The sequence below is a fragment of the Miniopterus schreibersii genome (genome assembly GCF_964146895.1).
Source record: "Miniopterus schreibersii genome assembly, chromosome: 8".
NCBI classification, from domain to species: domain Eukaryota; kingdom Metazoa; phylum Chordata; class Mammalia; order Chiroptera; family Miniopteridae; genus Miniopterus; species Miniopterus schreibersii.
The window spans coordinates 19927232-19943913 of NC_138109.1; the positions used below are offsets into that span (position 1 = coordinate 19927232).

At 36.8% G+C, this 16682-nt stretch overlaps 1 protein-coding gene across 7 annotated transcripts in view; it reads left to right on the plus strand.

The window, feature by feature from the left end:
- The window catches only part of ZMYM4 (zinc finger MYM-type containing 4), a 92442-nt gene that overhangs the window by 15705 nt on the left and 60055 nt on the right, over positions 1 to 16682 (plus strand). For 3 of the 7 annotated variants that reach the window (XM_081145025.1, XM_081145026.1, XM_081145027.1), the window contains exons 2-3: positions 1970 to 2031; positions 15852 to 15897. Coding sequence is in view for 2 of the 7 variants with exons in the window: in XM_081145024.1 (XP_081001150.1) it covers positions 15852 to 15897 (46 nt within the window). In the remaining 5 variants the exon portion in view is untranslated. Of the gene's footprint in view, positions 1 to 1969; positions 2032 to 15172; positions 15282 to 15851; positions 15898 to 16682 lie in introns of those variants that run through there. The other 4 variants (XM_081145024.1, XM_081145023.1, XM_081145028.1 and 1 more) reach the window with 2 other exon arrangements.

A 16682-nucleotide genomic window follows, 5' to 3' on the forward strand; every position in this document is an offset into this window, starting at 1 on the left:
GTAACAGGAAAAGTGCCTTTTTAGGGTTCTTTAGCTGTAGAATGAGGAAGAATGGAATTGGAGCCATGTAAACGAGACTCTGTAGCCACTAAGCTTTGATGATTCTGGAAAAAAATAGACTCATATACCATGTTCCTGCATGGAAAAACCGAATGTTATAAGAATACGTCCCATTAAAATATTTCAGTCAGTATTACAATGGACTTTTGTCCCCCCCTCCCCCATTTTGATGGTGAGGAGGGTAGAATTTGAGAAAACAATAATCAAGTTCATTTGGAATTATAAATATGTGAAAGATAGCCAAAATAATTTTGAATTAGAAGAGTAATGGGAGAGGGCAGGAGTAGGGCAGTGGGCGGGTACCTTGTTTTACAGAATCTTTAATGTACCAGTATAGGAATGTTCAGACAAATAATTACAAATAAAGAAACAGATTCATGTCTATACATAAGAATATAATTATTAATTATTCACTAAATAGTGTTTGGACAATCTGCCAGTCATTTGGGTAGAAATAAAGTTAGATCTTTTACTTACTCCAGATGCCAAAACAAATTCTAGAGGGATTGAATATATAAATCTAAAAAAATGAAAGTATTCGAGTACCCAAAGAAAACGTAGATAAGCATTAGATCTTGATATAGGGAATGCATTTCTAAGCATAGAAAAAAAAGTAATAATAATGCAAATCAAAAGAATGATAGATTTGACTACATTGAAAAAATCACATTAAAAATTGTTTTTAAATTCTTACCTGTTATGTTTTTGATTTTTTTTTTTTTTTTTTTTAAGAGAGGAAGTGTGGGGGAGAGACAGACAGACTGACATCGATGTGAGAGAGAAACATCAATCAGTTGCCTTCTAGGAATCGAACCTGCAACCTTTTGGTGCATGGGACGATGCTCCAACCAACTGAGCCACCTGGCCAGAGCAAAAACCATCACATTTTAAAAAAGGAGAAAGTTTGAAATACCTGACAAATGGAATAGACTATTTTCAGAAGAATGGAGTGCTGGGCAGATAAAAGCAGATAACCACTTTAGGAGTCATAATTCCTCAGTGTTCTACATCCAGTCACCATTCGTGCTTTCATTCAAATGTTTGAGTGTCTATACAGAGAACCATTGTAGGTACTGAGGATAAAGTAATGAGTAATCAAATGGAGAAAATCTCTGCTCTTACAGAATTTACATTCTAGGGATAGGAGAGATAAATGCTAATTAAATAATGTAGATGATTTAAAATGGAGCGTTTCTATAGGCAAACAAAGCAGAAACAGGAGATACAATAGGCTGTGGTGGAAAGGGCATTGCAATTTTAAATAGTGACTTTTAAGCAAAAATCTCAAGGAGATGAGGAAGCCATGTTGTCATCTGAGAGGAAGAACATTCCAGGTAGAGGGATAAAAGGCAAAGGCTATGAGGCAGGAGAGTGCTGTGCATGTTTTGTGAACAGCAAAGATGTGGTAGCTGAAGGTGAGTGAGCAAGATGGTGAGTAGTAGGAGATGAGGTCCGGAAGATAACTTTCTAGATCCTGTAGGGGCATTTAAGTCAAGTTGTGGTGACTGTTGTGTACATTGTTGGATGTTTCACAGCATCCTTGGTCTCTATCCTCTAGATATCTGAACTCCCCAGTTGTAACCAAAAATGCTTCCTGACATTGCAGTTTTTCTAGATTTGGGGAGCAAAGTTGCCCTTGATTGAAAAGCACTGCTCTTCCAAATGATTCTAAGTCCCTCTGGACAAAGCTTGGAGGAAGATTTGTAGTGTGTACTTGTGGTAACAGTACAGAGTCCTTAAGGGTGACCCAGTCTCCTTAATCAAGAGGCTATCAGTCTGCAAATTTGCTAGGTCTGTGAATGGCGAATGTATGTGATTTCCACTGTGGTGACTCAAGTCAAGTTTTGGTCACCAGATTTAGGCATTTTTGTGTTATACAGATTAAACTGCCCATCTATTTCATTCCTAGGAACATCGTGATCAATTAGCCACTGCCAAAGATCCATGCGGGCCAAAGCATTCTGATTACCGGTACGTCCCTGCTGCCCTTATCTTTGGGGTTAAGTGCTGCCAATTGGCCTTAATTACTTTGGGATCCCATCATCCTCAGTGAAATTAGAGAGCCCATCTCAGTGGTGACATTCCCCATAGTCATACCTGATGTACAAAAGAGACCAGCCACACAGCTTGTCAAGTATGCAGAGCTCCCCTAACTAATACAGTGTCTCCTGGGCTTTACCACTGATGGTACCAATACTTTATTAGACAGAGGACAGAAACCTCACAGTAATTTGAATAGGGAAAGTTAAATATATAGAATTACTAACCAGTTATGAGAACTAACCCTAAGAGGGAAAGAGAACTTTAAGGTATACAGAATAGCAGGTAGAGGGAGCAGCCAATAACTTTAGGGCTGAGGCAAAGTAGCAGGGATGGAATAAATTTGAAAGATGCCCCATCTCTCAGCTTGAAGGCTGAGATTCAGATCTTGTTGGAGAGGGTGTGTTTCACCGGACGCTGGACAAGTTTGAAATGCTGCAGATTTTTGTTGGCAAACAGGAAACCTCCCTCTGGGGTGCTGACAAAAGTTGCTAGGCCGGGCCGGTGTGGTTCAGTGGTTGAGCATCAACCTGTGATCTGGGGGATAGAAGTTCAATTCCCAGTCAGAGCACATGCCCAGGTTGCAGATTCGATCCCCAGTGAGGGGCATGCGGGAAGCAGCCAATCAGTGACTCTCTCATCATTGATGTTTCTATCTCTCTCCCTTCCTTTCTTTGAAATCAGTAAAGATACATTAAAAAAAAAGGAGTTAAAAACTAAATTTATTTTAAAAAAAAAGTTGCTAGGAAGTCCCTTGCTGAACCTGGCTAAGAAGACAGCAGGGGCACTGGTATAATTCTCTGGGAATCCTCCCACCCTTTGGGATGCTGACAAAGCTTTCTAGGGAACCAAGCATAGGGGTATGTGTGAGTGTCACTGGAGACTTGGTGGGAAGTTGGCACCTGGGAGAGGGTCATTGGATGTCTTGCATACCACTAGCCTCCACTGGAGCAAGCAGTTCAGAGCACACGTTTAATGAGGAGAGAACCTTCTTCCTTCTGGAGTATTCCTTCAGTGCCATCTGCTGACAAATGTTGTTAACATTGTGCCAGCTGGCAAAGGAGAAATGTTCATAGGTGCCAGCTCCATTATCACAAAGCAAGGCAGAGAAGAGTAGATTTGGAGTTGAGAGGAAGTACATTTATAATTGGTACACTCAGATATTTACATTTCTAGTATTCTTCATTGCTTTGGGTAAACCCTGATTTCCATGTGGTGGTGTTTTACTTCTTCTGAAGGACTTAACTTTAAAACTGCTTGTCATGTTGGTGTGCTGCTGCTGCTGAATTCTTCCAGCTTTTGGATACCTGAAAAACTTTTTTTTGCTATTAAAAAAATTAATAGTGGTAAAATACACATAACATAAAATTTCTTATCTTACCCATTTTTAGGTGTACAGTTCAGTGATATTAAATACATTTATAATGTGCAACCATCACCACCATTTATCTGCATAGCTCTCTTTTCATCTTGTAAAACGGAAACTCTATACCCATTAAACAGTAATTCCCCATTCCTCCCTTGGCAACTACCATTTTACTTTATTTCTTTTAGTGTAATGTCTTCAAGTTTTGTCCATGTTGTACTATGTGTCACAATTTCCTGTTAAAGGCTGAATAATATTCCATTGTATGTATATACCACATTTTGCTTATTTATTCATCTATCAGTGGACATGAGGTTGCTTTCACGTTTTAGCCATTTGGAAAATGTTATGAACATGGGTGTACAGGGGTGTATGTGGGTGAACGTGGGTGTATCTCTTTAAGATCCTGTTTTCAGTTATTTTAAGTATATACCCAGAAGTGGAATTACGGGATCAAATGGTAATTCTATTTTTAATTTTTTGAGGAACCACCATACTGTTTTCCACAGCAGCTGTACCTTTTTACATTTCTACCACTAATGCCTAAAGGTTTAAAATTTCTCCACTTCGTTGACACTTGTATTCTGTTTTTTTGATAGTAGCCATCCTAATGATTATGAGGTGGTATTTCATTGTCATTTCAATTTTCGCTTTCCAAATGATCAGTGATGTTGAGCATCTTTTCATGTGCTTATTAACCATTTGCATATCTTTGGAGAAATGTCAATTTTAGTCCTTTGCCCATTTTTAAATTTGCTTGATTGATTTTTGTTGTTGAGTTTTAGGAGTTCTATATATGTTCTGGATATTAATCCCTCATCAGATATAAGGTTTATAAATATTTTAACCCATTCTGTAAATTGCCTTTTTACTTCGTTGATACTGTCTTTGGATGAACAAAATTTAAAAATTTTCATCAAGTCTAACTTGTTTATTTTTCGTTGCCTGTGCATTTGGTGTCATATTCATGAAGTCACTGCCAAATCCTATTGTCATGAAGCTTTTGCTCTATGTTTATTTCTAAGAATTTTATAGTTTTAGGTCTTATATTTAGGTCTTTGATCCTTTTAAAGTTAATTTTTGTATATGGTGTGAGGTAAGGGTCCAACTTCATTCCTTTGTGAGTGGATATCCAGTTTTCCCAACATTTGTTGAAAAGATTGTCCTTTTCCTATTAAGTGGCATTGCCATACCCTTGTCAAAATCTTTTTTTTTAATATATCTTTATTGATTTCAGAGAGAGGAAGGGAGAGGGGGGAGAGAGAGAGAAACCGCAATGATGAGTCATCACAGATCGGCTGCCTCCTGCACGCCCCCGACTGGGGATCAAGCCCGAAACCCAGGCATGTGCCCTGACCAGGAATTGAACCACCATCTCCTGGATCCTAGGTTGATGCTCAACCGCTGAGCCACGCCCGGCCGGGCTCAAAATCATTTGACTACACATGTGAGGGTTTCTTCTTGAGCTCTCTATTCCAGTGGTCTGTATATGTCCTTATGCCAGTACTGCACTATTTTAATTACTATAGCTTTGTAGTAAGTTTTAAAATAAAGAAGTGTGTGCCCTCCAGCTTTATTTTTTCTTCTCAAGACTGGCTATTCAGGGTCCCTTGAGAGTCTGTGAATTTTAGGATGGGTTATTCTAGTTCTGCAAAAAAAGTCATTGGGATTTTGATAGGGATTGCTTTGAATCTGTAGAATGCTTTGGGTAGCATTGACATCCTATCAGTATTAAGTCTTCCAATCCATTAATTTATGTCTTTAATTTCATTCCAAAATGTTTTGTAGTTTTCATTTGTACAAGTGTTTCACCTCCTTGGTTAAATTAATTTCTAGGTATTTATTCTTTTTGATGCTATTATAAGTGGAATTGTATTTGTAATTTCCTTTGCAGATTGTTCATTGCTAGTGTGTAGACATGCAGCTGATTACTGATTTTTCTGTGTTGACATTGTACACTGTTACTTTGCGAAATTCATTTATTCTACTATTTTTTTTTCTTTTGATTGGATCTGTAGGGTTTTCCACATTTAAGATAGTATCTTCTGCAACATGATAAAATTTTACTTCTTCCTTTCCAATTTGGATGCCTTTGTTAGTTACAGCATTTTCATAGATTCCATCTTAGGTTTAGATAATGTAATAGTCCCTTTTACTATTAGTTTGCAGAGAGATTTTTTTTTTTTTTTACATAATGGAATTAAATTTTATCAAATGCTTTTCCTGCATGTATTACGAAGATCATATAGTTTCTTCTTTTTCAGTCTGTTCATTTGTTTTTTGAATGTTAAACTAACTCATTCCTGTAGTAAGTTCCATATGGTTATGATGGATCATACTTTTCATATGATCTTGGATTAAGTCTATAATGTTTTGATAAGAATTTTTGCATCTATGTTTATGTGCAATATTGATTACACGTTTTCTCTTTTTTCTTTTTTCAAACTTATCTTTATTGTTGAAAGTATTTCAGATGTCCCTGTCCCCCCCCCCCCCCATTCATCCCTTCCACCTATTTTCTTTTGCTGTCTTTGTCTGGTTTTGGTGTCAGAGTGATGCTGGCAATATAAATTGAGTTTGTAAATATTCCTTCCTACTAATTTCTTTAATAAATTTGGGTAAGATTACTATTATATATTTTTTAAGGGTTTGATTTTTTGGCCAGTAAATCCCATCTAGGCCTGGCATTTTCTCTGTGAGAGGTTCAATTAATCATTTGAGTTTTAAAACAGGTACAGGAATTTTGATTTTTTTTTTTTTTTAGCGGTTTGTGTTATTTGGTGCATTCATCCATTTAACCTTAAGTAGTTGAATTTTTTTAAAAAATATTTTTTTATTGATTTCAGAGAGAGGAAGGGAGAGGGGGAGAGAGAGTTGGAGCATCAATGATGAGAAAGAATCATTGACTGTCTTCCTCTTGCACGCCCCCAGCTGGGGATCCAGCCCACAACCCGGGCATGTGCCCCAACTTGGAATTGAACCGTGATCTCCTAGATCCTAGGTCGATGCTCAACCACTCAGCCATGCCCACCCGGGCTTAAGTACTTGAACTTATTGGCTGAATTATTTATAATACTCTCTTATTCTTTTAATGTCTGTAGATATTCTTGTGTCCTTTTTTTGATTCCTGATATTGCCAGTTTGTAACTTTATTTTTTTCTTTGATCAGTCTAGCTAGAGGCTTTTCAGTTATATTGATATTTTGAAAGAATCAACTTTAGATTTTGTTGAATTTTTAATTGTTTTCCATCTAATTGATTTTTAAAATATCTTTATTTCCTTGTCACTTCTTTTGGGAATGCTTCAGAAATGGAAACGGGAAAAAACGCTGGACTAGGAATCAAGACTTAGTTACAACAGGAGGTTCCACATAACTTACACAAGGGACATTCCTGGAGCACCCAGCGCAGGTGATCAAGGAGATTGTGCCACTGGGTCCCACAGGACACCTACTACATAAAGCCACCCAACCTACACTGGGAGTAATAGCAAATCTTCCTAATACATAGAAACTAACACAAGGAGGCAGCTGAATTGGGGAGACAAAGAACAGGAGAAATCTCTAGAAGAAGAGCTAAATGAAATACAGGCTAGCAATTTTCCAGATACAGAGTTCTAAGAATGCTCAAGGAACTTAGAACTAAGAGAGGTAAGGTAACAAGCAAAGAAAAGGATATAGAAACCATAAAAAAGAGCCAGTCAGAAATGAAGGATACAGTATCTGAAATGAAGAATACACTAGAAGGAATAAACTGTAGGTTGGATGAAGCAGAGGATGGAATCAGCAATTTGGAAGAGAAGGTAGCAGAAAGCAGTCAATTAGAGCATCAAAAAGAAAAAAGGATAGTTTAAGGGACCTTTGGGACAACGTGAAGCATAACAACATCCACATCATCAGGGTTCCAGGAAGAGAGAGCGCAAGGGATCAAGAATTTATTTGAAGAAATAATGACTGAGAACTATCCTAACGTGGTCAAAGAAAAAGACACACAAGTTCAAGAAGTACAGAAAGTCCCAGATAGGATGAACCCAAAACCAGCACCAAGACACATCATAATTAAAACGGCAAAGGTTAAGGACAAAGATAGAATCTTAAAGTCAGGACAGCTAGTTACCTACAAGGGAGCTCCCATAAGACTTTTAGCTGATTTCACAATGGAAACATTTCAGGCCAGAAGGAATTGCTATGAAATATTCAGAGATGAAAAGGAAGGACCTAAAACCAAGACTACTTTTCCCAGGAAGGCTATCATTTGAAATTGAAGGCAGGCGTGGCCAGCGTAACTCAGTGGTTGTGCCTCTACCCATGAACCAGGAGGTCGAGGTTCAATTCCTGGTCAGGGCACATACTGGTTGCAGGCTCGATTCCCAGTAGGGGGCATGCAGGAGGCAACCGATCGATGTTGATTCTCTCCCATCAATGTTTCTCTTTCTCCATCTCTCTCTAAAATCAATAAAAACATTTAAAAAATAAAAAAATGAAGGCGAAATAAAGAGCTTCCCAGACAAGAAAAAGCTAGAGTTAATTACCACCAAACCAGTATTACAAGAAATGTTAAAGGGTCTTCTTTAAAAAGAAGAAGAAAATGAAAAGGGAAAACCCCCACAGAGGAACAGTTGTAAAGAATAAAATGGCCTTAAATACATACCTGTAAATAGCCTAAATGCTCCAATTAAAAGACATAATGTAGCAGAACGGATATATATGCTGTAGACAGATTAAAAGTCAAGGGATAGAAAAAGATATTTCATGCACATGGAAAAAACACACACGCTAGGGTAGCAATACTTACATCAGACAAAATAGATTTCAAAACAAAGGAGATAACAAGAGACAAAGAAGGACATTACATAATGCTACAAGGATCAATCCAGCAAGAGGGTATAAGCCTTGTAAACATTTATGTACCCAACATAGGAGCACCTAAATATATATAGTATGTCTTGATGGACATAAAGGGAGAGATCGACAGCAGTACAACTATAGTAGGGAATTTTAACATGGCATTTTCATCAACTGATCTTCCAGATAGAAATTTGCCCTAGCTGGTTTGGCTCAGTGGTTAGAGTGTCAGTCTGCATACTGAAGGGTCCTGGGTTTGGTTCTAGCCAAGGGCACATACCTCAGTTGCAGGCTCAATCCCCGGCCCTGGTCAGGGCGTGTGTGGGGGGCAACCAATCGATGTGTTTCTGTCTCTTTTCCACTCTCTCTGAAAAGCAATGGGGAAAAAATAAAATTAACAAGGAAACAGTGGCCTTAAGTGACATACTATATCACATGAATTTTATCGATGTCTTCAGAGCATTTCATCCCAAAGCTGCAGAATATAAATTCTTTTCAAGTACACATGGAATGTTTTCTAGGATAGACCACATTAGGACACTAAACATCCACTGGTTGCCTCCTGCACGTGCCCTGACTAGGGATCGAACCTGCTTCTTTTTGGTGTATGATGATCCTACCAGCAGCCACACCAACCAGGGCTTTAAAAAAAAAATTTATTGGGGTGACATTGGTTAATAAAATTATATAGGTTTCAGGTGTAAAATTCTATAATACATCATCTGTATATTGTACCATATTGTGTGTTCACCTGAAGTCAAGACTCCTGTCACCATTTATGCCCCCTTTACCCTCTTCTACCTTTCCCCACCCCTCTTTACCTCTGGTAATCACCATACTGTTGTCTGTGTTGATGAGGGTTGTTTTGTTTTGGCTTATTAATATCTTCACCTTTTTCACTGAGCCCCCCCAAACTCCCTCCCCTCTAACAGCTGATAGTCTTTTTTTTATCTATGGGTCTCTATTTTTTGTTTTTTTATTTTGTCCATTAGATTGCACATATAAGTAAAATCATCTGGTATTTATCTTCCTGACTGGCTTATTTCACTTAGAATAATACAGTAAAACCTTGATATAATGGACTAATTTGGGCGAGGGGGTGTCTGTTAAAGCCGAAAGTCTATTATATAACAGAGTAGGTTTTCCAAATTTATAGGTTAAAAAATTGACAAATGAGTTAGTTTACCTGTTTTTACTTCTGTAGACATGTTTGTGTAATTAAAATTAAGTGTTTATGGCCTGGCCGAGCATGGCTTTGCTGTTGAGCAATGACCTAGGATCCAGGAGATTGCTGTTCGATTCCTGGTCTGGGCAGGTGCCCAGGTTGTGGGCTCTACTCCCGGTTGGGGGTGTGCAGGAGGCAGCTGATCAATGACTCTCTCATCACTGATGTTCCTCTCTCTCTCTCCCCCTCTCCTTTCCTCTCTCTGAAATCAATAAAGATACATTAAAAAAAAAATTATGTATGAAAAGTTTAATTTCACAGAAAAGTTTTCTATATGTATTACTGTAATTTTAAATGTATACTGAATAGGTCTAGTAAATGCATGCATTCACTGGTCACTGTGAGTAAACATGCACTATGGCTGGGGTGTGTAATTGTTGGAATGTGAACCAAATATGGAAAGGACTAAGAGAGTTTGCGAAGTCGTAGAAAGATACTTATTTTGTGTCGTAAGTTATCTGAGGAAAAGAAGACAGCCAGCACTGTGTACTCTTGATAAAGGTATTTTACAAAGAAATAAAACATTTTGAGTCTCAAAATTTCTTATGTTTTAAATTATAAAATAATAAATATTAGCTATACAGTTTTAAAATTTTTCCCTATATGTTTACAAATGATAGTTAAAAGAGTTTCAAAATATTTTGACAATCTTAAAGATCACAGAACGATTGTAATTTTTTCCCTTTGATTATTAAGATTGCTTTACTTTGTGAGTTTTATCTTTCAAGGTCATTTTTATGGTTCCTGCACTGTAGGGCAAAGTATGTATTGCCTGTATGAAAAATGTTTTTTCCACAACAACTTTTTATATTTTACAGTTTGATAAAATGATTTTCAAGATCATTACTAGGGCCCTAGCTGGTTTTGCTCAGTGGTTAGAACATCGGCCCACACACCGAAGGGTCTCGGGTTTGATTCCCGGTCAAGGGTATATAACTTGGTTGCAGGTTCCCAGTCCCTGGCGGAGAGAGTGGGGGAGGCAGCCAGTTGACGTGTCTCTCTCACATTGATGTTTCTTTCTCTCTCTCCCCCCCTTTCTACTCTTTCTAGAAGTCAATGGAAAAAACATCCTGGGGTGAGGATTTGAAAAAAAAGGTCTTGCCCGGCCTGGCGTGGCTTAGTGGTTGAGCATTGACCTAGGGTCCAGGAGATTGGGGTTCAATTCTCAGTCAGGGCACATGCCTGGGTTGCGGGCTAGGCAGCCGATCAATGACTCTCTCATCATTGATGTTTCTATCTCTCTCTCTCCCCCTCCTTTCCTCTCTCTGAAATCAATAAAGATATGTTTAAAAATAATAATAAAAAGGTTACTATGAACAAGCTTGAAAGTATAAGTAAGGGATGTTTGAATGGGAATAGCTATAGGCAAAGACTTGCATTACCATTTTGGGGGTGAGGAATAGGAATAGAAATTTAATTAGTGGTATTCTATTGCAGGCGTTAAAACTGTTTGAAACTTCTGCTTAATCTTTGAGATTCTTCCTAATTTTATTTATTTGTTAATCCTATCCCAAGGATATTTTTTCCATTGATATTTAGAAAGAGTGGAAGGGAACGGGGGGGGGGGGGCGGAGGGAGGGAGGGAGAGAGAAACATTGAGGTGTGAGAGAGAAACATTGATTCATTGCCTCCTTCAGGCACCTGGACTTGGGCCGGGGATCAAATCTGCAACCCAGGTACGTGCCATTAGACCAGGAATCCAATCCGCTCTAACCATTGAGCTACACGGACCAGGGCTTGCTAATTTTAAAGTGCACTTTAGGATGTTTACGTTTTTAATATAGACGAGTTTTAAATTTCTTATTAATGAATAGTGATTCTTCAGCAAACATTTATTGAACTTTTGTTACATGTTCGGCATTGTTGTAGGGACTTCGCTTACAGCAGAAAGGAACAAACAGATCTCTCTACACTGGGTACACTTTAACCTGCCACCTGCTTTGAGAAACGTGAACTCTCTAATCTTTTACAGAGTCTTGATTTCATTAGGGTTCTGTTGAAAGAAACTAGGTTATTTTTAATTTTTGTATAACTCTAAAGGCTTTCATATAAAAAAAATTCCTTTTGAAAATCGATTTCTTTTTTAGATAGTCTTCATAATGGAGTTAAAACTTCACATTTATATAACCCCAGTTATATAATGGAGTTAAAACTTCACATTTATATAACCCCTAGTGCTAGGAAAGAGAGTTATGAATTCTCCCTTGTTTAGGAAGTTGAGTGTGTGTGGGTTGTGTGAGATAGCATTATTTAAGAATTATAACTTTAGCTCAGTCATGAAATTTGAGTAGGTGTTTACTATTGAATTAAGACTGGAAATGCTTGAGCACTGTGCACAGTTGTCCAGAGAGAGAAAACTACCTGAGAGATTGGGTGAGCTACAGGTCACCCAATAGCTAGAACATTTGCTTTGGGGATGGGGATGTAATCGGAACATGAAGGCAGGAAACGATGAAGCAGTATAGGCCAGATTTTGGAGTCAGAAGTTTGGGCTTTTTTCTGGGGAGCCTTTTTCAGAGCTGTGTATGTATGTATGTCCCCTCAACCTCTCAATGCCTCCATTTCCTCATTTATAAAATAGAGGTATTAATAGTACTTGTTTAATGAGACTTAGGGAGGCTTGATTGAATTAAATCAATTTAAAAGTTGAAAATAGTACCAGGCACAGGGTGAGGTTCCTGATAAGTGTTAATGACTAATTATAATGGTTTGGGAACCATTGCCTCAGGTCATCTAAGAAATTCTATAGTTGGGTAGTTGATAGAAATTAGAGTCACAGATGGTTAATAACTACATGGAAAGATTCTTCTTCAAAATTTAAAAATGAAAGCAATTAAATGTAAAATAAAAATGCAAATTTAACAATAAGATAACTTTTTTTTGGCCTACCAAATTGAGGAAGGTAAAAAAATCCAAGCCAGGTGGTAGGGACGTTCTTGAGAAATAGCAGGAACTCACTATGTGCACACACACACACACACACACACACACACACGTATGTATATGAAATGCTTTTGATGGGCAGTTTGGTAACATCTATCAAAAATTTAAGTGCTTCCCAGCTGGTGTGGCTCAGTTGGTTGAGCATTATCACATGGACCAAGAGGTCCCTGGTTTGAGTCCTACTCAAGGCACATACCCGGGTTGTGGGCTTGATCCCTAGTCGGGGGCGTGCAAGAGGCAGCCAGTAGATGTTTCTCTCCATTGATGTTTCTGTCTATTTCTCTCTCTCCCTTTCTCTCTCTCTAAAATCAATAGAAACATTAAAAAAAAATTTTTAAGTGCCTATGCTCTTTAATTTCATGATTCTACTTGGAATTGATCATATGTATATGACCACACATAGACACACACATACGCTAACATACATAAACCAACTTACATGTACAAGGATAACAACTATAATATTTGGAAAACTTGAAGCAACTTAAGTGTCCATCTGTATAATACAATAAAAGACTATGCAGTCGCTATAAAGAGTGAATTAGATCTCAGTATAATGAGAACTTTCCTAGGTAGAGTAGGTTAAAAAAAAAAATAAGAGGAAGAATTTCTATGTCTATTTATTTGTGTCTTTGCTGACCTGAGAGAAAATGGTATCTCATTTTAATTTTGACTTCAGATGAGATTGAATGTTGAGTGCTTGTTTGTGGTCTTTGGTCATTTCTATTGGGATGCTGCTCTTTAGTGGATTCTAAGAGTGCTTTATAGGTAGAGTATTAACTATTGTGATATTATTAATACAAACTCATTTTCCCAGGTTGTCTGGGTTTTTACAAACAATTTTAATTTTTAATATGGTCAAGCATATTAAACTTTATCATGAGGATTTGTTTCTGTTTATGGTTAAAAGACTTTCCTATCTTCTAGTTTTTTTATTTTTAAAAAACCTATTTGAAATTTATTTTGCTGTCAAGTGTAAAATGATGGTTTAAATTTTTTACCTTAAATGGTTACTAGATATATTCTAATTTTTAAAAAAATATGTTTTTATTGCTTTCAGAGAGAGGAAGGGAGAGAGAGAAATAGAAACATCAGTGATGAGAGAGTCATTGATTGCTGCCTCCTGCAGGCCTCCTACTGGGGATTGAGCATGTACCCTGACTGGGATCCTCTAGTGGGAATCAAGCCCCAACCAGGCATGTGCCCTGACCGGGAATAGAACCTCGATCTCCTGGATCATAGGTTGATGCTCAACCTCTGAGCCATGCCGGCCGGGCCTGAATGTTGAATTTTAAAAAGAGTCACTCTACTGAAATGTATTCTTACTCCTAATACATTTCAGTCTACTATCTTGGACTTTTCAAGTAGACAACCACATTACCTGTAAAAAATGAGAATTTTGTTTCCTCTTCACTGTTTTTACTTTTTATATATATTTTTTCTTACTGCATAGACTAGAACTTTCAAAACAAGGTAAAATAGTGCTAGTACTACCACTTTAATAGTAATTAAACAGTAAGTATTTGATCTTGCCTGCCAACTTCAGTTGAGCATAAATGAACACCTGAACTTTGAATTGAGAACAGTTCTGATAACATATCCATATTTTATAGGAAAGATTGCTGTGGTTGATTAATAGCAGATGATTTGTGGTGGAAGGTGAGGCGCTTAGTAGGAAGAGAGTGTTAGAAACCAAGTATTTACTATCCTTATTTAATATTTCCTTGTTAATTTGGCTAATGATTTTAGAGTAATATTCTTTAGCATGTTGAATAATTACATTCTGTTCTATGTGTTTGTTAAACTATCAAGTTTAAAAGCCCTTGCTTTTACAGTACTTGTGAAAACCACGCATGTTGAAATGGCATGGTTATTAAGAAAAACGAAAAACATGATTTTGGAGTACATTACTAAATTAAAAATGTCTTTCTTGTATTAAAGTGGGTAGATCCTACAACTGCTACTATCATTTAGCATAATTTTCCATAGTATTTTTGTAGTATGTTAATAAATATTATTCTTCAAAGGGGTTCTGTGGTTAGGTATGTTTGGGAAATTTTGGGTGAAACAAAGCAGGACAGGTTTCTTTAGTTTTAGACTTCTTAGTATTTAATAAATTAACCATTGGTAATTACTGAAAAAAGATATTTTTATTTTCTATTAATTTGATGACAGATTTTCTTAGAACATCTTGCAGGTTTTACATAACAAATGCTGAGAAATGCAAAGTATAGCATTCAGTTAATAGAAAAGATATTGAGAGATTATGCAATACAACAGATCCTCAAATGACTTTATTTCATTCAAGATCATTTTATTATAACAATTAGATGCCTTAAGAACTTAATTTGTTTATATCAGTTAGCCTATGGTAAAACTGGTGTCATTATACATTGTTTCACTTAAAGTCGCAGAACCTATCAAAGATGTTAAGTGAGGACTTACTGAATAATATGCTAGGGCCTATGGGTATCCCAGGATGTTGATTGTTCTGTTCAGCGTTGATTCGGAGTTTTGCATAGTTCTCAAGAGATGTTAGTAAGTTCTCAGCAATTGTTTACTGAGAGCACTTATTGCTTACATTTATTATTATTACGAATGTATATGATCCTCTGCATTTTCTAACAAAGTGATTTTTAAATTTTTTTTTTTAATCCTCACCCAAGGATATTTTTTCCATTGCTTTTCAGAGGGAGTGGAAGGGGAAGAGAGAGAAAGAGAAACATCGATGTGAGAGAGACACATCGACTGGTTGCCTCCCCCACTCACACGACCAGGGCCCGGGGATCAAGCCTGCAACCAAGGTATGTGCCCTTGGCTGGAATCGAACCCGAGACCCTTCAGTCTGCAGGCTGACCACTGAGCCAAACCGGCTAGAGCTAAAAGTGATTTTTTAAAAATAAGTTTTTTATTTTAATATTTTAAAAATGTATCTTTATTGATTTCAGAGAGGGGAAGGGAGAGGGAGAGAGAGAGAAAGAAACATCAGATGAGAGTCATTGATTGGCTGCCTCCTGCATGCCCCTACTAGGTATGGAGCCTGCAACCTGGGCATGTGCCCTGACCAGGAATTGAACCTTGATCTCCTGGATCATTGCTCAACCGCTGAGCCACGCTGGCTCGGCAAAAAATAAGTTTTTTTTCAAATAGTGAGGGCATGTATTTATCTCTTCATTTTTGGTTTGTGGGTTTTGGCCTAAGAACTTATTTTGTTCATTCTAAATTTTATTGTACTCTATTTGATGGTGTTTATGTTGTATATTTGTATACTTTGGCTTGAAAATTATAGCTCTTGGGGATTAGAAGGGATACGAAAGAATTGCTAGGAGAATAGAAAGTAATGTTATTTTTCCTTTTTCTTTTTGCTTTTTCAGTTTGAACAGAAAACTGGTGCAGTTTTTGATGAAATTGTAGAGAACTGTAAGTACCATTTTAGAAAAAAAAACAGTCATGTATTTATACAGATAATATATAAGCCTCGATAGAGCATTTATCTATAACAGGGCTGATTAGTGTGATGATCCAGTTTGATTTAGTTGAGATCTCATCACACCTTCTTAATATTTTCAGCAAGTTAATCTGAATTGTAAGCCTTAATCTTTTTTTAAGTAAATATTTTATTTTTACAGTTATTAAGGTTAACTTATAGCCACACTTTGTGTATGTGTGAAGTATATAGAAGTTTATATACCGCTTAATAAAGGTTTCTACTTTGTTTACAGGATCTCTTAATTTTCTCTTGTGGTACATGATTTTTTTAAAAAAACAACTCTGTTTCTTATAATTATAAAAGTAATACATTCAGTTTTACAATACAAAAACAAAGCTGAAAATAAAAACCTTTGTCTTTACCATTCTCCAAAGATAACCAGTTTTAAAAGTTTAATATATATCTTTCCCAACTTTTTGTCTGTGAATATATGTATATCTATAAATAGTAGGTGCTGTTTATGTATGTGTGTAGGGAATTATATGAATTGTTCTTGCTTTTTTTATTCAGTTGCCTAGACATCTTTCTGTGTCAGTGGGCTGGACCTATTGCATCTTTTCTAACGGCTACTCGATATTTTATTGTATGGCCATACTATAATTTAACTGATTTCCTCTTTTATACATGTGTATATTATTTTTAATTTTTCACCCTTCCAAGCAATGTGGAGTATGTATTCCTATATACATCTTTGTCTACTTGTTGAAGTGTTTCT